At 46.4% G+C, this 23,038-nt stretch overlaps 2 protein-coding genes across 12 annotated transcripts in view; one reads left to right on the top strand and one right to left on the bottom strand.

Moving 5' to 3' along the window:
• The window catches only part of LOC121877018 (atypical protein kinase C-like), a 122,460-nt gene that overhangs the window by 56,097 nt on the left and 43,325 nt on the right, over nt 1-23,038 (bottom strand). For 2 of the 11 annotated variants that reach the window (XM_042382617.1, XM_042382616.1), the window contains exon 2: nt 4,082-4,923. The exons of the other annotated variants lie outside the window; for them this stretch is intronic. In XM_042382617.1, the coding sequence (XP_042238551.1) occupies nt 4,082-4,136 (55 nt within the window). In that variant the 5' untranslated portion in view covers nt 4,137-4,923. The remainder of the gene's footprint in view (nt 1-4,081; nt 4,924-23,038) is intronic. 11 annotated transcript variants of the gene reach the window in all.
• On the top strand, nt 1,317-2,027 carry LOC121877019 (polyadenylate-binding protein 2-like). Its single transcript, XM_042382619.1, has one exon. It carries the CDS (start codon nt 1,418-1,420, stop codon nt 1,964-1,966), a length of 549 nt encoding a protein of 182 aa, XP_042238553.1. The 5' UTR covers nt 1,317-1,417; the 3' UTR covers nt 1,967-2,027.

Genomic DNA, 23,038 nt, shown 5'->3' with positions numbered 1-23,038 from the left:
ATATTCTTATTATTATTATTATTTTATTATTATATTTTCGCCCCCCCGAGCCTTGATGTGGGTCATTATAAAGTGACCTGTGCCCGGGTGGGCTAATGCCCATAAAACAAACTATTTGTGTTACTGTCTACGCCTATATCTAGGTCGATTATATTTATAATAAATAGTGAGGAGTGAGATGCAGCGTGTGGATGATGTCTATAATGGCTATTACTGCTCTCGGTTACACAGAAATACGATTACTAGAAACCGAATTACAATCATGCAGCAAACACTTATTTCCACCTGGAGAATCACCACCCTCGCTTATTACACCAGAAGATTAACCACCCTAACAGTATTTAAGGGGTTAGGTTAGGATACGTTTGGTTTGGTTAAGTTAGGTTAGGTTAAATTAGCGTTAGGATCGTTAATCTGCAGGTGAAATAAACTAGGGTGGATGTTCCTCAGGTAATTCAATAACTCATTAACAAAAGGTCTGGGATGACTTCACGTGATCTTCTTTTAAATCGTTTCATTACGGGGACACCAGACGATCTTATTCAGCTCAGGAGGGGGGGGGGGGACATAATCCTTGCGTCAGGTTGCACATCTCTGCTACCTCGTCACCTTACCTGTACCTGTGTTGTCGGGATCAAGGAACATCAAAAGGTGGGGGGGTCTAAGAGGTTGTAGGTGGAGGGAACATGACGGAGCACAACGAGTCCGCCAAGGTGGAGGATTTTTTATTTCATTTATTTATTTGTTGTTGTTTATTTGTTTTATTATTATTTTTTTTTTTTGGGGGGTATAAGTTAGGTTAGTGTTGTTAATCTTAAGGTGAAATAATTTAGGGTATGATCTCCAATTGTGGTCCGCCCCCTAGACCTTACTGGCTGGTTAAACCTGGAAACATCTTCACTTGTTGATAAATGAAGCAGCTTTTTAAAAGTTTTCAATTCGTAGTTATAAAAGTTGTTGTTTAGCGTGGAAATTGTCTTTCTATATTGTACTGTACGTTAATTTATTGTTGGGGTTTTATGGATTGGATTTTGTTCGGTAGTATTTTGTCCACTTTATCATTTTGGTGGTGGTATTTTGTCCATTGGAAAGGTGTGTGTGGTGGGGTGGGTAGTACCTCGCCCACGTCAGTGTGAGGTAATACAATGTCGCACGTCACGTCACCTTTGAGGACGTGACGTGAACCAGGACGGGGAAAAGTCAGGTCATATCACCGGGAGGTCAAAATTTAGAGGAGATAATGGGTGGAGCTTAAGGTTAATCAGCCAATCACAGTGAATGTTTCGGTCTCCAAATTTTTTATAGTTTACCTTCAGCAGTGAATATATAGCGGGTGGTGTGACGGCCACAAACATCACTCACTTGTTGACCTCTGAAGCAGGACATCTTCTCAGCGTTGCTCTGCCCAACACCCGTGATGGATCACCAAGTCTTTACCCACGAAGACTTAATCACAGCCCAAGACTTTGGCCAGTCTGCCGACATAGACTTTAGCAGCGTGAAACCCGAGCTGAAGAAACTACTACGGGAGGCCCACCAGGTGCGCCGTCAGGTGAATAAGGAGGTGGAGAAGATGAAGAACCTCTCTCAAGTGTGCCCGAGGCTGACCCCGACTTTACCCAGCAGTGAGGAAGACGGCAGGAGTAAGGTTGACGCTCACTGTGTCTATGTTGGCAACATTGACGGCAACATTACTGAGGAAGACTTAAAGGAACACTTCCTGCTGTGTGGTATAATGAACACTGTCAACATTGTCCGCAAGTCTAAAGGAAAAGGCTTCGCCTACATCTTGTTCAGGGACAAGTTCTCTGTCGACTTGGCTCTGACTCTGAACGATTGTTGTTGTAAAGGTGTTAAGCTGAAGGTGGAGCCCAAGCAAACCGGCGCCAGCACCGGTGATCGTCCGCCCAGGTGCTCCAGCAAGAACAGACGACGCAACCAACCTGCCGGGACCCGCAGACTCTGATTGTGTTTATTATAAGTTGTCATGTAAACTGTTCTTCCTTAACTTTATTAATACAATGTTATAGACGTGAATAAAATATTCTGTGTTCAATGTATGTTTGACTCAATGCCCACACATTTACTTCATGTATTTAGACGGTGTTAAGTTCTAAGTGACACACAGAGACTGAACTACGATTTTATTGATGCAAAGTTGTCTGAGATCTTTTTAGTGTAAGACTCAGATTTTGAGGGTAACCATCACACAAGACCGGAAGCCACTGATGTAAAAACGCCCTCGAGCCGGACTAATGTATGTATGTATATGTGTATGAATACATGTCAGGCGTGATAAGAGTGTTCCCCTTCAACATCATTAATTAAAACAATCACTTAACCGGAATTAAAGACCCAAGACTTGACTAGGGAACATTCCCCCTTGGAGCAATAGAAGCAAGAAAGGGTGGTCATATTCCTCCCCCCCCCCCCAAAGCACAGGGTTAAACACGGGGAATTCACTCCTCTTGTCGACTCTCCTACTCATGGTAACCTAACCTAACCAACACACGTGGACTCTAAGATATGAGACAGAACCAACACAAAGATAATAACGTCACTAGTAAACAAACTCGGACCAAAATAAACACCAATATTCAGATGACTAACAAACCCAAATAATAAACAACACAAACAACCGAGGCGACACAAACAGCTTCGGCAACATGCAAACAAAAGGTCTAAAGGTAAACAAGTCGAATTTCGTTACCTGGGTCGAGGGAAACAGCGTGAATAGAGGGTAATGAGACCTTTATTGGCTCTCCCCGGGTGCTGGAAGTGCCTTGGGAACTTGCTCTTACGTATACACAACACACACATACATACATACATACATACATACATACATACATACATACATACATACATACATACACACATACACATATACATACACAATCACTTTTAAAGGTCCTGAACATTGCAAGGTTATAGGTTAAGTTAGATTAAGGTTAGGTTAGTCTAAGGTAAAGTGCAGTTAGGTTGAGAGAGAGAGAGAGTATGGAGATAAGTGGTGGGTGATAATTTGGGGTTGAGGAGTGAGACGAGATGAATGCCAGTGCTGGGAGCAGTTCGTGGTGAGGAGAGCCTCTTGACCACGCCCCGCCACACCCGACCTCCTCATTATGATCTTCTTTCTCCTGCTGGGGGTGTTGGTGAAGGTGCTGGGGGCGGTGGTGGTGTTGGTGGTATTAGGGGAGAGGGTGTTGTTGGGGGGTCGTGGTGGCGGTGGGTCGTGGTGGCGGTGGTGTTTGGTGGGTGGTCGTGGTTGTGATATTGGTGATGGTAGTAGTAGTAGTAGTTGTGGTGGTGGTATTGCAGAGAGGGTGCTGGTGATGGTGGAGAAGATGTTGGTGGTGGTGGAGAAGGTGTTGTTGATGGCGATGGTTGTGATGTTATTGATGGTGATGGTGGAGAAGATGTTGGTGTTGGTGGTTGTGATGTTATTGTTGGTGATGATGGTGATGGTGGAGAAGATGTTGCTAGTGGTGGAGGAGGAGGATGCTGCCCTTGGTGATGGTGAGCTGCTAAGACTGTGGCGTTACAATGGCGGAGAAGAAACACGTTAATTAAGTATATTAGTAAGTTCAGGTCTCTCTCTCTCTCTCTCTCTCTCTCTCTCTCTCTCTCTCTCTCTCTCTCTCTCTCTCTCTCTCTCTCTCTCTCTCTCTCTCTCTCTCTCTCTCTCTCTCTCTCTCTCTCTCTCTCTCAGTTAGCTCCCACAACACAAAGACGCAGTGGACTTAACAAAACAAAAACGTTCATTAATATCACTGAATATAATACTCATTAGGACGACGATGAAGACACGTAATGCTCATGAATATGTTGATGAGAGAGAGAGAGAGAGAGAGAGAGAGAGAGAATGTGTGTGTGTAAATGAGTCAACCAGCGGATCTGAATGGGTGAATGCATGAGTGAAGTGAGGTCGTGAGGGTGAATGAGTGAGTGAGGGGAGGTAGTGAGGGTGAATGTGTCAGTGAGGGTGAATGAGTGGGTGAGGGGAGGTAGTAAGGGTGAATGTGTCAGTGAGGGTGAATGAGTGAGTGAGGAGGGTGGTGAGGGTGAATCCAGTACTCACCGTTGTCACTGGTAGCGCCCTTCACGAAGTAAGTGTTCCAGTAGCCCCAGGCCATGGTGCGTGTGTCACGGCCGGGCACCACCACCAGGAGTAGCAGACAGTGACCACCACACCTGTCACTGTCGCTAGTAACACCTCAGTGGACAGTGACCACCACACCTGTTACTATCACTATTAACACCTCAACAGACAGTAACCATTACACCTGTCACTCTTGCGCAGACAGTGACCACCACACCTGTCACTCTTGCGCAGACAGTGACCATCAAACTTAAGTCACTGCCACTGCTAATACTTCAACAGGGATAAATGATACACGTGTCACTGTTGGTGCTAAACATCAAGAGGCAGTATCCACCACAGCTGTCAAGGTCACTACTAAACCTCAGTAAATCCCACCGCTGCCACCAGTTGGTAAACACACTCGGGTGCTCATCAAATGCACGGGGCGGCAGACCATCGCGTGCCACACTCTTCTTCCATACTGGCGATGTTTCCCATAATTTTCATCACAGTACGCGACAACACACAGTATATAACACACCCAATAACACGTAACACTAAATCTACAGTCCCTTCACTCTACATCAATTTTCTACCTTCAAAACACAAACACTTATTTTCCAGTACTATGCCACAAATATATTTCACTCTATATTAATTTTCCACCTGTAAACCACAAACATTTTCCATATAATTCGTCGTTTTCATTTAGAGATTTTTTTTACTTCACAGACACTGGAAATCAAGATCACTGTAAGCAAAGTCACTATCGGGTTTCCTCACACAGGTAATCAGTACAATACCTGGGTAGATCTTCACTATATCAACTCAGTATTCACCTGTGGGTTAGAATTCGTTACCATAATTACTCATCATCCACCAATTGTTTATCTACCTTGAATTATACAGCAAACTACAACTCTTCTTCGGTTATGAGTTACCTATCCTACGTCACCTCCCGAGTCATTACCGCCATCAATTAACCACAGAATCAGATAATTCACCACACAGGTATACACGTCATCACAACCAACTGCCTAAGAATAGATCAGGTAAATTCATCAAGAAAGACCAGATTATTTCCACTTGGCCTATGTGTGAAGGGAAACTCACCTAACCTAACTTAACCAAACACACAATTAAAACAACAAACTCTATTATAACCCAGCCATAAAAACAGCGGCGCACACACCACCACTCCCTCCACCTCCCCCACACCCTAAGACAATATTTCCACTTACATGACACCCACATTAAGAACAGCTCGATAAGCGATACATTCATCTCACAGGACCAACAGCCACTATTGCCTTGTGAGCCACGCAATGCATCATATTCCCCGCACTCATCCGCTCCACCGGGGGAAGATGGGAGAGGTAAACTGAACCTTTGTCTGGTCTTGTAAAATGATCTTCAGGAGAGAGAGCGAGAGCGAGAGAGAGAGAGAGAGAGAGAGAGAGAGAGAGAGATTCTAAAGCCAGAGTAAAACCCAGGAGGGAGATAACAAGCTTTTCTCTCCCACTCACTACCACAGTATCTTTAACTTCAACACACACACACACACACACACACACCCCTCTCCATTCTCCTACACATATACTGACCTACACAAAACACAACCTAAACCTGCCGGGGGGTTAAGAGTGGCAATGTTCTTAGGTTAAACCAGAGTGGGGAGAGGCGTGTTTACATCCCCCCCCCTCAGCTGGTGGTGGCTGTGGTTGAGTACTGTGGACACTAATGTTATCTGTGGTACTCCAACTGTCTCCGTGGTACTCCAGCTGTCTCCGCGGTACTCCAGATGTCTCTCTCAGTATACCATCTGTTCTATGCTGCACCATCTGAGTCACCGGCCGTATTGGGTGTATCACAAGCAGGCGAGGTGGTGAAGCAGGCGGTGAAGGAGGTGGTGGTGGTGAAGGAGTTGTTGGTGGTGATGGTGGTGGTGAAGGAGTTGGTGGTGGTGATGGTGAAGAAGGAGGAGGCATTGGTGGTGAAGGAAGAGGAGGCATTGGTGGTGGAGAAGGTGATGGTGAAGGAGGAGGAGGAGAGTGCAGAAGGAAATGGTTGAGGAGGAACTGGCGAAGTGGTGTTCTTCTCCCCTCCCCATCTCACACACACACCTCCCCTTCCCCCTACCTAACAAAGACACCCATCCCCTCCCCCTCCCCCACACACCCATACCAGCCATGAATTACACCCTACACAATCTCTCTCACCTGCAGCTTCACTCATTGATTTTTCAGTGCGGCGGCTGCTTAACACAAGGCCTTCACCACAGCCCTAACCTAACCAAACCAAACCTCACCTAACCAAACCAAACCTAACCTAACCTAATCCCAACTTAACCTCACCTAACCAAACTAACCTAACTTCACCTAATTCACCAACCTCACCTAACCAAACCAAACCTCACCTAACCAAACCAAACCTAACCTAACCAACACGCTACACTGTCTTCATCCTATTTTACCCCTAATGAAGAGAGAAACTACAACAAAAATGGTCCTCTAGGTAGCCAGGATCCTGTACAACACATTGAAAAACAAGACGACCAACGGGAGGGGGAGGGGTGGGTGGGGACACGACCTTCTCCAGTGTTCAGTGTGGCTGCTGTTACCGATACTGGGGTCACACACACACACACACACACACACACACACACACACACACACACAGAGGACCAGAGAAGAACAAGAAGAGAAAACTGGAAAATCGGGAAAACAAAATGTTGGTGAAAGGGAAATGGGGAGAGAGATGAGCGCGAGAGAGAGGGGGAGGAAATACGGAAGACGGGAACTGGGTGCAGATGGAGGAGGGAGAGTGGAGGAGTGGACGGGTGACGGAAGTGTGTGTGTGTGTGTGTGTGTGTGTGTGTGTGTGTAAAAAGGTTGGGCGCCTTCTACTACCGGGCCAAAATCGCTGTTCAACACATCGAAAGACCCACCCACAACAAACATAGCCTCTCACCCCCCCAGGAAGGCGCAGTTGGCAACCCAGAAAGGTCATAAACACTATCTCTTTTCCAGTTTAATTCCAGATTCGCTGTCACTTAAAATTAATGATCAGCAAAGGAAAAATAAAAATATGTTTCCACCCAGATTCCAATATTCCAACGACCTAAAATCATGAAAGGTTTTAACAGTATCGAGTAAAGATTATGTGTGTGTGTGTGTGTGTGTGCCACTCTAAAAAGCCTTCGTGAACGCCTACCTAAAGTATATGGGGGGGGGCGGGGGGGGGGTGTTAGATCCTCCTTCAGAGCCAGGTCAACAAACACTCCGGCCAACACACCTGCTGGTTAGTCCCATCAGTATCCACCTGTCGCCCCCCTCAGACACGTAGCTGTAACCCCACCGTGGAATGACAAATACTGCGACACCTAACAATGATTCAATCTTAATAGGCGCAATGGAAAATAGAATACCATTATCTTTCACCACCTGCCTCACCTAACCCTCCTCTCCTCTTCTCTCCTCAACTCTTCCTCTCCTCATCCTCTCCTCCTCTCCACATTAATCCCACGTTTTCACCATCAACAACATCACCATCATCCTCCTCTCTGCCGTCACCATCACAACCTCCTCTCATCTTAAAACCAAAACCATAATTCACCCTGACAACCCCCTCCCCCCACCCCACACAAAAAAATCACCTCCGTGTAATTTCCATCTCCCCCTCACCACGCCTTCTCGTTCCTTCAGTATAGCCTTCATCCCCTACTGAGTATTCTCTTCTCTTGACCTTTGTTTACACCTTCAGGAAGACAGTCAGAGCATCAGGGGTGTTGAGAGATGACGACTAGACTCAACACTCACACCATCCCGTGACTAAAGGAGATTATGGACTTTATACCCGTAACCATCTCTCAGCTACTGAATTTGCATACCCCCCCCCTGTGGTGTATGTGACACGGACAACATTACGGTAATGCAGGTTCAGCGTCTGATATATCATGATCCAACATATAACTGTAGATGAGCGCGTGTACACAGAGCGGATCTAGCAATGGCGGGGACCACGCTGATAATAATAAGGGAGGAAGAGGAGAGTGAAGAGGAGGAAGAGTAAAGAGGAGGAGGAAGAGGAGAGTGAAGAGGAAGAGGAGGAGGAAGAGAAGGGACAGGGAGCTGGAACAGTGTGTTGGAGGTCGTCCCCGCAACACTACACACTACACTACAAATACTACTACACTTCACTACACACACTACACTACACTACTACTAAACTTCACTACACTACTTCCTATTTGGCTTAAGTGCACTCCTCACCTGCAGGTCATCGCCATCACTACCACCATTAACCTGACAACCACACCTCAACCATCCACCATAAACACCACAACACACAAAATGCTAATTTGACCCCAACCATAAACGCTGCCCTAACCCCCACCAGCCAGACACCTACTTTAACCTAACACGACCCCACAATATCACCAACATGACCCCACAATATCACCAACACGTTTTAACAGCAGCGATAACAGTGTCAGTAGTGTGGGCGCCCTACATCCGTGACAACCACCAGCTGAATGCCACACCACCCTCGTCCTCCTCTTGTTGGTTCCTGGTAAGTCAATATGTTTACCAACCACACACACACAGGAGTTGGCCCCGATCACCTCCACCCGCCACCACAAAGGTCTTATGATAATGCTGGCCATACCTAACGAAGCGCTGGTCTAGATAACTTAACACGTATGGTAAGCAAGGCGGTGGCGGTGTGATCCCATCCTAACAAGTGGGGTGAATAAGAAGCAGTGTGGTCGCGAGAGGTGGTGCCCCCTGTAAGCTTCCCTCGACAAACAGTGATCCATTGTGTTGTGGTCCAGCCGATGACACCACACACCCCCTCCCAATGAGAGGTTTGTTGTGCTGAGAGCAGTTTACCTGTAATTTATCTGCACTTGACAGAAGGAAGGGCCACTTATTATACGACCCAATCGAACCAGATTCTCAACCAGGCTATGTTGTTTACCGTGTCGTCACCTCACCTCACCTCCAGATCTCTACTACAGGCAGCCGGGAGGACGCTGGGTGGCATCTACCTGGGCTGCTTAATGAGTGGGGGACTCATTACTACCCACACCCACCACAGGTAACACTCGCCCATCTCTCCTGCCAAATTCTCACCTCCAATATCTCTCCTTCATCACATCTCGGCCACACCTTAACACATCTCTTGACCACATTCCTACCCTCAAACCTTATAGTACCCCCTCTAACACACACACACACACACACACACACACACACACACACGACCTTCCTCAGCTTCGTGCACAGTTCAATCAGTCATCACCCCCCCAACACGTGTCGATACTCACTCACACCTCCACCACCTGTCACTGTCCACTTCTTTTTATCTATTACTCTTAACCCACCACCCAATCTCTACCTCCACCACCCCCCTGTCCTGATCTGTCCCTTCCTCCTATGTGTCACCTGTATTCCTCCTGTCTCTCTTCTTCCACCTGTCTTCCTCTCCTGTCTCTCTTCCACCTGTCTTCCTCTTCTGTCGTTTGTCTCTCCACCCTCCACCCCTTATCTCTTCTGGGTCACCTCCCTTCTCCATGCAGCTGACCTCCCGCCACTGACACACTGCTGCCGTTCACATAGCTGACATCCCGTCGTCCTGACACTGCTGGCATTCTCACAGCTGATCTCCCGTTGCTGACACTCTGCTGCCATTCACACAGCTGACCTCCCGTTACTGACACTCTGTTGCCATTCTCACAGCTGACCTCCAGCCGTCCTGACACACACACACTGCTGCTGACAGCCCCACGTTTAAACTCTCGAATAATCGTATTTAATGACACACATCCTCCTAACACACCTGATGGGTCTCTCTCTCTCCCCCTTGAGGTCTTTAGGACATTTGGGACTTGTTCACCTCTTTGTATCTCTTCTTGCATTTGAGACACACACACACACACACACACACACACACACACACACACACACACACACACACACACACACACACACACCATCCGCCCTGTTCCTCAATCTCCATGAAAAATGTTTAAGCAACACTTCTGAAATTCTCTCCACTCTCTTCAGCCTCTCGCCGAGTGACAACATATCACCCACTACACTACACCCCCACACCACCACTACACCACCTCACCACCATCATCACTACTACACCCATCACCACCACACTCACTCATAAACATTCTAGTTCGACTTCCGCATCGGACACAATCTCGTTAACCCCTCCCCCCCTCCCAGTCAACTCTAATGGTGAGATGCTGACCTAGAATTGTCTTGTGGCTACTGTAAACCCGCAAGTGGATTAAATAAAACCCACCCACATCCGCAATACATCCATCAGTCAGTCATTATTACTGTTCCCCCTTTAAACTAGACATACCAACTATCTCCTGTTTAGGTTATGTTAGGTCAGGTCAGGTCAGGTCATGGCCTCTTAGGACTGGCACCCATTTGACCAATCACCCCCTACCAACCCATTGCCTTCCTCACTATGAACTAAAAGAAATAAATCAATAAATAAGATAGATAAATAAACTGATAAATATATAACAAATAAATAGATATATAGATAGATAGATAGATAGACAGACAGACAGACAGACAGACAGACAGACAGACAGACAGATAGACAGACAGACAGACAGACAGATAGATAGACAGACAGGCAGATAGATAGACAGATAGATAGATAGATAGCCAGATAGATAGACAGATAGATAAAACAGCAACACACCAGTTTCACGCGGCCACATCCATGAGCCGAGCCTTTGATCTATACAGAGTGGCGACAAACGAACCTAACCCAGGACAACGTATATGGCTTAGTGTGTGTGTGTGTGTGTGTGTGTGTGTGTGTGTGGGTGTGTGTGTGTGTGTGTGTGTGTGTGTGTGTGTGTGTGTGTGTGTGTGTGTGGGTGTGTGTGTGTGGGTGTGTGTGTGTGTGTGTGGGTGTGTGTGTGTGTGTGTGTGTGTGTGTGTGTGTGGTTGTCATGCCTCGCCAGTGTGTTTTGTGGGTCATGATCAAACACTTGCCTGTCACCTACACCTGCCTGACGCCTACACCTGTCTGCCACCTACACCTGTCTGCCACCTACACCTGCCTGTCACCTACACCTGCCTGTCACCTACACTTGCCTGTCACCTATACCTGCCTGTCACCTACACCTGCCTGACGCCTACACCTGCTTGTCTCCTACACCTGCCTGACGCCTACACCTGCCTGACGCCTCCATCTATACACCTGTTCTGCTGTTCTCCACCACATGTTCAGTACCTGGCAATAACATCTGTTCTCCACTCTCTAATAATTCATCCATAACTAACACACACACACACACACACACACACATGGCCTCACTACTGACGGCGACTGTACAATAAGTGGCGCCTTCAGGTCTCACACACCCACGTGAGCCAGTGACTGTGCTACTCTGTTCTTCTGTGTGTGTGTGTGTGTGTGTGTGTGTGTGTGTGTGTGTGTGTGTGTGTGTGTAAGAAAAGGAAGGTTATACTGCCCATGGTAGGACTGTCACCGCTACCATTGTTACTACTACTACTACGCACACACACACACACACACGTCACAAGTAACTATCCAACATTGTCCATTACCAGAATATCACACATTAGCGAAGAATGAAAAAGCAGTAAGAAAAACAAAGAAACAAGAACCACACAAAAGGAGAAGAATAAAATAAATAAAACACAACTTACATTTCTCATCAAAACCTTAACTAAAATGGATCGTGACAATGATATGATCGCCAACAGCCTGACAAATTGTTGGACACACACACACGATGTCAAGGTCACCACAGAAGTCAATGAACACACGACACTATTAAAAGTTGTATTGCACTTAAACCACTTAACAACAGCGTACTAACAGTCTATCTATCTGTTTATCTATCTATCTATCTCCCTTGATTATTCCTGGGTCTGTGTCGCTTTCTCTTATCTATCTATCTATGTCTTTCTCTTTTCTGTCTGTGTCTCTCTCCACAAATATGGTTACTGACTAAAAAAAAATAACATCTCCTTAATTAAATAATCCGATTAAAAACTTATAATTTATCTCACTAATAAATTAAAGAGTTAAGTCGTTATTCAAGAAAATTAGTCTCCTCATTTTCTTTCTAAGCTTTAATATATAAATTTTTGTTTTACTTTTTGCTAAACTTTTGCAGAAATTAAACACTAATATCTGGTAGGCAAAGTTTCCCCTAAAATCAAATAATAATAATAATAATAATAATAATAATAATAATATCAACAATAATAATAATATAACAATAACCATAACAACAACAACAATAATAATAACAATAATAATAATAATGATAATAAAAAAAACGGGAAACCTTTATTCTTTTTTAAGTATAAGAAAAACTCAAAACATTAATACGATGTTTTTTCTCCTCTGTCCAAATGGTCATCTTCGCCTGGCGTTACTCTTCCTGACAAACACACAAACTTACAACGAGAAGACGTGATGTGGGTGAATGAGGGACCTGACCTGACCAGACCTGACCTGACCTGACCAGACCAGACCAGACCAGACCAGACCTAACCTAACCTAACACCTACCACACCTGTAGCAAGCGGCGGTAATGAGGTGGTGCCCAAGGTAATTAACTACCCGGGATCAGGTAATTAATTGAGATAGAGGGATAAATAATGTCTTCATTGGTGTACTAATTAGGTTATCGTCTCCTGTTCTCACCTGGCAATCAGCAGTCCCAGCTCATACATAGATACATACATACATACATACATACATACATACATACAACCATACATACATACATACAACCATACATACAAGTCAAGTGTCGTTTTTTTAATCACCAGAGGCGAGTCAAGTCTCTCCACGGTGGTATTGATGTGATTGTCACGTAGCTGCAATTACCGAGTGATCTGAGAGGGCTTATAACTCGTGGTGATTGATGGTGAGAGAGAGAGAGAGAGAGAGAGAGAGAGAGAGAGAGAGAGAGCTCATCATTACACAGCTCAGAGCTTTTCATTCACTCATGTTTCGTTTGTTGTCTGGCCAGAGATCTTGTTTCACTGACTGATCACGTCCCGGGAGCCTTCACTATCTCCAAAACCTTTAATCAGTCTTTATTATCATTATTGTTTATAGTCAAGATGGCAGGCAGGGAGGGAGGGAGGGAGAGGGGGGAGGGAGGGGGGGACAACAGCTGGGTGATGTCAATAAGAGGGAGCATAAGGCTGACAACAGACATACCAACACTCCATCTATCTATCCCTCCCACTTAGGCTAATGTGGAGGAGGAGGAGGAAGAAGAGGAAGAGGAAGAAGCGGAGGAGGAGAAGACCCATCTGTTGTGCCGGTGTGATTAATCATCTCAATATTATTAATACCATGTTAAGCCTCATATACTGCCGGTACTCACACACACACGTATCGTACGTACATACATACATACATACATACATACATACATACATACATACATACATACATACACCCACATACATACATACACCCACACACACCCTCTCCTGGACGACACCTCACCAGCCTACCCTCACTCCCTCTTCCTTCTCCTCACCCTCACTCCCTCTTCCTCCTCCTCACCCTCACTCCTTCCTCCTGCTCCTCCTCCTCCTCCTCCTCTTGGTCCTTGAGGCCAGATATAAAAGCTGGGATGAAAGAATTGACGCGTAAAGGTCGATATATCTGATTTTTAACCCCAAGGCCAGCAAGACGAGTGCCTTGGGTCACGCCTCTCACCTGCCCTCCTGAAGCAGCCACTAACAACCCCCCCGTCAACGCCTGTCTACACCAGTCAATACCACACCATGCCAATTTACACCACACCATGCCAATCTACACCGCACTATGCCAATCTACACCGCACTATGCCAATCTACACCCCACCATGCCAGCCTACACCGCACCATGCCAGTCTACACCCCACCATGCCAGCCTACACCCCACCATGCCAGCCTACACACCATGCCACCCCACCACCCCACCCATGCCAGCCTACACCCCACCTTGCCAGCCTACGCCCAATGGTCGTTCTAACAGGCCACCGACCTCTTACCGACCTAATCTAACGGGTCTCGCCACCAATTATCATAGCTCCTAATATTAATACTCACCATCCTTACGGGTTCTAATCCTCAAGGACCCGGAGTCTAATGGTCAGGTCAGGTCAGGTCGTGGTGGGTCAGAATGGTCGGGTCAGGATGGGGTTAGGTGCTTATCTTGCTTTCCTCCTCACTTCCTTCCTCCCCCCGTCACCACCCTCCTTCCTCCCCCTCACCCCCTCCTTCCTCCCCCGTCACCCACCCTCCTTCCTCCCCCGTCACCACCCTCCTTCCCCCTCACCACCCTCCTTCCTCCCCCCCCGTCACCCACCCTCCTTCCTCCTCCCCCCTTCTCCCCCTCTCCCCCCACCCTCCTTCCTCCCCGTCACCCACCCTCCTTCCTCTCCCCCCGTCACCCACCTCCTTCCTCCCCCCACCCTCCTTCCTCCCCCGTCACCCACCCTCCTTACCTCTCCCCCCAACCCAACACAACTCTAGGGTGAGATGTACCCAGGTTTCACTAGCTAGCATGACTACACAGTGTGCTGTCTGGCTTACACTCGAAACTCTCCTCCTATTATGTCGCTAATGGAAAGTTCATCGTTGAGCGGCCGAGTCAATACGTATCTCATCTCGTTATTTTGACTCATTTCCTCGTTAATGAGTAGTTCGAGTCTTTACACCGGGTGGCCAATGTAGTTTACACGAATGGGTCTGTGTTGGGAGGAGCTACATCACCTCCTTCTCTCCAACAAAAATAACCCCCCACCAACCTTCTACAACAACAACCCCCACCTCCCTCCTCTACAACACCCCCCCTCTCTCCTACAACCCCCCACCCTCCCTCCAACAACACCCCACCCTTTCCTACACCCCACTCCCTCAACACCCCACCCTCCTCCTACAACACCCCCACCCTCCCTCCTACAACACCCCCACCATTCTCCTACAACACCCCCACCTCCCTCCTACAACACCCCACCCCTCCCTCCCACAACACCCCACCCCTCCCTCTACAACACCCCACCCTCCTCCTCCTACAACACCCCACCCTCCTCCTCCTCCCAACAACACCCCCACCCTCCCCTCCCATTCCCCACGGGCTCAAGATGCAGCTGTTGATGAGGTCATTCTACATAGTCTGGACTGACTGACTGACTGACTGGTTTACTGACTAGTTTACTGACTGACTGATTTCAATTTTCAAACCTCCACACCTCTCACAAAACTACCATTGCCCAAACTCCTCAAATTCTCTTTTATACAAACTGTTTTTAATTATCAAAACTCTTCAAATTCTCTTTTATACAAACTGTTTTTAATTATCAAAACTCCTCACTCTTCTTTTAACCTGTTTTTTTATTGCCAAACCTTCTTACTCTTCACATAAACAACATCTCTCTTACACAACCCATTTTTAATTCTCAACCCTCCTTAAAAAGTCTCTCTTACACAACCTTTCTGACACACTACACACGAACGAACATAATCACAAGTACCTAACATTAATAAAAAAGCTGGTCGTAGTATCTAGTGTATTAATAAGTAGTGAAGATAAAACTAACACCCAAGGTCGTTGAGAGAGCTTGAGACGACCACAATGGCGGGCTGTCTGTCTGAGGCTCATGAAATTTGGGGGAGAGAGAGAGAGAGAGAGAGAGAGAGAGAGAGAGAGAGAGAGAGAGAGAAGAAAGAGAGCCACAACGAGGGAAACAAGCTCACAGGAAACAGTAATCTACGCCCATTTTAACACACTGCCCGGCTCCCTCCCTTCAAACGGTCCTTCCCTCCTCCCTCCCTGAGATAAACAACAACAACAACAACATACAACCCACAGACAAAACTCTAAAAATAGAGTGATGCGTCGTTCCTAAACTTAAGTCTGAGAAAGACACACTTAACGGACTCGGACTCAAGGACGGACTCAAGGACTGATACAAGGACAGATACGAGCGAACACGGACGTTAGTAATAGTTTAGGTGCGTCTTCCCACAAACTCCTGGTATACTGACGATAAACATGTAGTAGTTAACGAGGGGAGGGAGGAGGAGGGAAAAATATGTTTAAAGACAAGAGTGAAATGTTAAGCTCATAAGTCTTAGAAACATATTTAATTATTTGGGGGAGGGAGGGGAGGGGTGAGAGGGAGGTGAGGGAAGTTAAAGGAGGCTCTGTCTGTCTCATGGCTATGGTGGCTGGGTAGGGGATGGGGTAGGGGGGTGGTGTGGGGTGGAGGGTGGTGTTGGGGTGGAGGATGGGGGTGAGGGTAGTGATAGTGCTATTAGGTGGTGGGACCTTTCCATCCTCCCCCCTCCCTCACCCTCATGTGAGAGAGGGAGTGCAAGACAAGAGTTCTGTCACAGCACTCTCTCTCATACCACTTCTACCTCCGTCCTCACTTTAATTGCCTGGTGATGGATGTCGGTCACCTCCCCCTTTAACACACACACACAACACACACACACACACACACACACACACACACACACACACACACACATCCTCCTCCTCTCCATCATCATAATTATCACCATATCTCAGTGTGTGTGTGTGTGTGTGTGTGTGGTGTGTGTGTGAACCTCCTTCCCCATACACCCCCCCCATCCTCATCCTTTCATATAACGTGTAGGGGTGATGGATGAGGTGGATGCAAGACAAGACAAGACAACACAACTCCACCCACATCCACTCCACCGTCTCCTTCACCCACATCCACTCCACTCTCTTTTCACCCACATCCACCCACCTCTCCTTCACCCACATCCACTCCACCTCTCCTTCACCCACATCCATCCACTCCTCTTTCACCCACATCCACTCCACCCTCTCCTTCACCCACATCCATCCACCTCTCCTTCACCGACACACACTCCACCAGCAGGATGAGGAGGAGGCCAGGCATAAAGTCTCTCTCAACAACTCAAGAATGGCGGCTCGACCCCCAGCAGACAGTGGCTCCGGCTGGACTGGTCTACAGGGAAGGACTTCTTAAAACAATGTCTCCTCCCGCTGCCTCCCTCCACCATAACCACAACAAGAGTTACCCCCAAAATATATATATACAAGACGTTACAACCACAACCAAGTTACAACCAATCATCAAAACAGCAAATTCACCCAGTAACGAGAGACAGACAGATGACTACCCAACATACACTCATGCTCAAGGCCAAGTCTATATATACGTACACATTCCTTACAAGGTTACCCCCAACACTCCTTACAACACACACAAGGTTATAACACACACACACACACACACCTTCAGTCACGCACACCTGCCTCACCTGTACACCAATTAACACTTCGATGCATGTTCATTAGTAGCAGGTAAGTCACGGTGTTGAGTGTTACACATAAAAATTATAGTGTATTAGCGTTAAATATTATATCAGATACTAACACACACACACACACACACACACACACACACACACACACACACACACACACACACACACACACACGGTGGATGAACAAACCGTGTGATATCGATAATGTTTATAAAAAAAAAAAAAAAAAAAAATATATATATATATATATATATTCAGTGCAAGAGAGCGAGGCATGGAGAAATATGAGATTAAACGTACATAAAAACTGTGTGTGTGTGTGTGTGTGTGTGTGTGTGTGTGTGTGTGTGTTGTGCTCCAAATAATGGTCTTCAGAATACAGTTAACACAGACTCTGAGCCAAGAAGACACCACCATCACCACCATCATCACCACCTCACCATCACCACCCCACCACCACCACCACCATCACCAACTAACCATCACCACCACTACCACCACCATCACCACCACCACCATCACCAACAACCACCACCATCACCACCACCACCATCACACCACACCCACCACCATCATCACCATCACCACCATGACCACCACACCACCACTCACCATCACCATGACCACCATGACCACCACCCCACTCCACCATCACCACCACCACCACCATCACCACACCCTCACACCACCACCACCACCATCACCACCACCAACACCACCACCACCACCACCACCATCACCACCACCACCATCACCACCACCACCACCCCATCACCACCATGACCACCAACCACAACCACCATCACCCACCACCACCAACCAATCACCACCACACCACCACCACCACCACCACCACCACCACCACCACCACCACCACTCCACCACCACCACCACCACCCCAACCACCACCACTCACCACCACCACCACCACCACCACCATCATCACCATCACCACCATGACCACCACCACCACCCACTACCATCACCACCACCACCACCATGACCACCCCATGACCACCCCACCACCACCACCACCACCATCACCACCACCATCACCTCCACCACCACCACATTACTTTTCCATGTATTAATGCGTCTCAGTCTTGCTCTCACACTGCCTTTGCCTTACTAGTGGTGGGCGACTCAACTAAGACGAAGAGGAGTAAAGGGAGGAGGAAGAGAAGAAAGAAGAATAAGAAGAGAAAGAGGAGAAGGTCTTGAGGTGAGTATCGACTGGGTGGTGTGGTGACCCCTCCACACAGTGTCTACCCTCACCATACATCCTCCTCCCCACAACCACCACAACCACCGTCCCTCGCACGCAACCATCCCGGCTCTCTACGCCCACCAGCAAGACTGTGTGTGTGTGTGTGTGTGTGTGTGTGTGTGTAAAATTATAAATATATATTCCACAACGTCAGGTGAATCCTCATTAGCGTCAATGAAACAAAAACACCTGCCTGGGGGCTTACACCTCGCCAAATGCTGAAACACACACACACACACACACACACACACACACACACACACACACACACACACACACCATCGCGCATAGTATAGACAAACACAAAATTCCATTAGCTCAGTTCATCACTGCCCCCCACAACACAACAACCGCCATTAACACCAGCTACCAATACAGTATACCAGTAAAAAGAACAGCAGTTACTACACCAACGATTGCCTCGCTCCTTCCTCCCTCCCCACCCAAACATTACCTCAACCCTCCTAAGACCTAAACAGAGAGTCTCACAGGATTTCAATAACAGGTAGACGAGAGACTCAGGTAGGTAGTGTTTAATTAGGCCAATGATCCTTCTAAATTTTCCTACCTGATGGATGTTTGCCGCGTGTGAGTTTGGGTGGTTGTTTGTCTTATGGCTGCGGTAGTGAGGGGTGATGTGTGTCTGTGGCGGTAGTGGGGATAGTGAGGGTGATGTGTATGTTGTGGGTGCGGTAAGGGGGGTAGGAGGGTGATGTGATGTTGTTGGTGCGATAGGGGGTAGGAGGGTGATGTGTATCTTGCGGGTGCGGTAAGGGGTAGCGGTAAAGTGTATCCTGCAGCAGTAGGAAGTGTTGTAGTATGTAAATCAATGTTTATCATGTTATTTTTGATTGATTTAATGATTGATTTGTTGTTGTAATAATAATATAAAACTAAGGATAACAACATCCACAACACTAATAATAACAACACCCAAAATAACAATCAAATCAACAAAGACCAATAATAACACCAATAATAACACCACCACCACCACCGACAACAACAGGTCGAGGGGTCCACCATAACAACATAACGAGCCCTTGGTATAATCGGGGTCCGTGTGTGTGTGTGTGTGTGTGTGTGATATGTGTGTGTGTTGGGGATGGGTGGGGGACCAAAGATTCGTCATCCTGTAAAAAAAGTCTCACAAATATAACTGGCACTTGGGGTTGACTGTCGTCTTTCATCCTGGCTTAACAAAAAAAAGGGGGAGAATCAGAGCACGAGAGGGGAAAAAATATTATAATGTGATGAATGGTTGTCCACACCAGCCAGCCAGCCAGCAGAGCCAGACAGACAGCCAAGCCAGACAGCCAATAAGCCAGCCAGCGCCTTGGGAACATGAACTCATCACCCCCAAAGCCCCTCTTCCTACACACCCACCCTCACACCAACCCCCACCCGCCATCAGGCCATGCTAGTAATAAATAATAATAATAAAAAAAATAATAATAAAAAATAATAATTATAATAACAATAATAATAATAATAATAATAATAATAAAAAATAATAATAATAATAAATAAAACAATAATAATAACAAATAACAATAATAATAATAATAATAATAATAATAATAACAATAATAATAATAACAATGAAATAATAACAAATAATAATAATAATAATAATAACAATATTAATAATACCCCTTCCCCGGCCAGCCACACCATCACCACTACCCCTGAGCGCTGCAACATTGCCACTACCCTCAAAGCTACTACCTTCACCACCACTTATAAGTAGCCCCCAGAGAGCCACTACCACCACTAACTACACGCTAACACCACTACCAGTCCCTACCAGAGCTACTACTTACCACCACCACCACAATTACCACCACTACTACTACCACCACCACCCACCAACGAGTAACCAAAGACAAGCATCACTCCACCAATACAAATAATGAAGTGAGATGCGGGCCTTCCTCAGCACCATCAACAAGCAACAGTGACACAACCACTGCAACATGCAACAAACCTGCTGATCGATACAGGCAACATAACCCTCCTCCCTCCCTACAGGAGCTTCTACCAACCCCCAACTTACCGCATCGACCCCCGGAGAGTAGGTTCACGTGCAGACAATGAATGAATTTGGGATTTTTCGCCACCTCGTGCAGAAAGATATAAAAAATAAAGTTGTCGGCATTCAATTCCCTGCCGCTGCCCCTTCTCTCTCACACCGTGTACCAACCTGTATGCTTATTACATAGATCAGTTTTACATATATGTTTGTTAGGTTTTCCACTGTAGCTAAAAGTTACAGGTTTATTTTGTTTATTTATTTATTTATTTTTTGCAAACTGAAATCCATGTTGTTGTTGTTGCTGTTATTATTGTTTTTGTTGCTGTTGTTTTTATTATTGTGTACTGCTTTGCTCTCTACCTCTGCGTGAAACAATAGTGATAACAGTTATTGCACTTGTTGTTGTGGGTCTAAGTCCATTCTGGTATAGGCTGTTGAGGAGACGAGAAGCCACAGTCTTGTTTGTATGTATGTATGTATGTATGTATGTATGTATGTATGTATGTATGTATGTATGTATGTATGTATGTATGTATTAGTAAGGGGTCAGCAGTGTGACAACGGTAAGAGTGAGTGAGAGTGGCAGCTGTAAGAGTGATTGAGTAACAGCGGTCAAAGTGAGTGAGTGACAGCGGTAAGATTGAGAGAGAGAGTGACAGCGGTAAGAGGGAATATGAGTGACAGCGGTAAGATTGAGAGAGAGTGACAGCGGTAAGATTGAGAGAGAGTGACAGCGGTAAGATTGAGAGAGAGTGACAGCGGTAAGAGGGAATATGAGGAGGAAGGTAGACGCTGAGAGAGAGTGACAAAGGTAAGATTGAGAGAGAGTGACAGCGTAAGATTGAGAGAGAGGACAGCGGTAAGAGAGAGAAAGGAGGCAAGACGAGAGAAGAGAAGGAGAAGGAGGAAGAGAAAGAAGAAGACTAGGAGGAAGAACAGGGGGAGAAAGAGGAAGAAAAGGAAAGAGGAGGAGGAGAAAGGAGGAAGAGAAGGAAGAAGATTAGGAGGAGGAAGAAGAGTCCCGGATAACCCACACAGGTCATAATATATAACCAGGAAATAACCATCAATAATTATTAAACCTCGTGAGCTGCTGCCATTACCACTACTACTACCATCACCACTACTACTACCATCACCACTACTACCACCATTACTACTACTAATACCACCATCATAATAATAACAACAACAACAACATTCTCCCCCAAAAATAATAACAATAACAACAACATTCCCCCAATATAATAACAACACAACAATAACAAAAACATCCCCCCAGACTAACAACAACACAACTACACACCATCATTACAATTAAATCAATACCAGAGAACCATCACCCATCACCTCATCGGCCGCTGTATAAAACAAAAGTATCCAAAGTTTGTAAACACGACAGAAAAAAAAATACCTTCAAAGTTTATATATCCACACGGAGAGGGGGGGAGGTGGGGAAAGGAGGGGGGAGGGGGGAAAGGGAGGGGGGGAAGTGGCGCTTAAAAATGGACGAATTCTCAAACGCAGGTCATTCCGGTTCCACGTCTACTGAAACAGGCGCTATATATGTTGGGCTAAATGGCAACTCACTGAATACTGCAGGAGGGAGTTGATTATACTACACTACACTACACTACTACACACACACACACACACACACACACAAGGTAGAGCGGTGTAGTGTGTACGGTTCTTTGCCTTCTAGTGTTGGATGGTACTACTACTATAATAATAATAATAATAATAATAATAATAATAATAATAATAATAACACAGGTAATCAATATAGTAGCAGTAGTAACAACAATAAGAAAGATGATGATTGATGATAATACTAAAAACGATGATGATTAATGACAGTAATAATAATGATGATTGATGTTTCAAGAGAAAAAAAAATAATAATCACGTCTTCAACACCGTGAGCACACCTGTCTTAACCCCCCACTAATGAGACATAACAGGCAGGTAACCCACACCCCTCCTGAAGCGCCTCCAGTACTATGGCCTCAAGAGTCACCCCTGGACCAAGCAGCTGTCACACATACTCTCAGGACGGCCAGGAGTAGCTGTGAACGGGCGTGGGTGGTGGTGAGTGGAGTGGGTGGTGAGGAGGATGGGGTGGTGAGGAAGAGGAGGATGGGGTGGTGAGGAAGAGGAGGATGGGGTGGTGAGGAGGATGGGGTGGTGAGGAGGATGGGGTGGTGAGGAGGATGGGGTGGTGAGGAGAGTGGTGAGGAGGAGGAGGGTGGAGGAGGAGGAGGGTGGGTAGGAAGAAGAGGATGATGGGGTGGTGA

Source organism: Homarus americanus, unplaced genomic scaffold, assembly GCF_018991925.1.
Source record: "Homarus americanus isolate GMGI-L3 unplaced genomic scaffold, GMGI_Hamer_2.0 scaffold50325, whole genome shotgun sequence".
Classification (NCBI taxonomy): domain Eukaryota; kingdom Metazoa; phylum Arthropoda; class Malacostraca; order Decapoda; family Nephropidae; genus Homarus; species Homarus americanus.
This window is presented reverse-complemented; position numbering and strand designations above follow the sequence as displayed.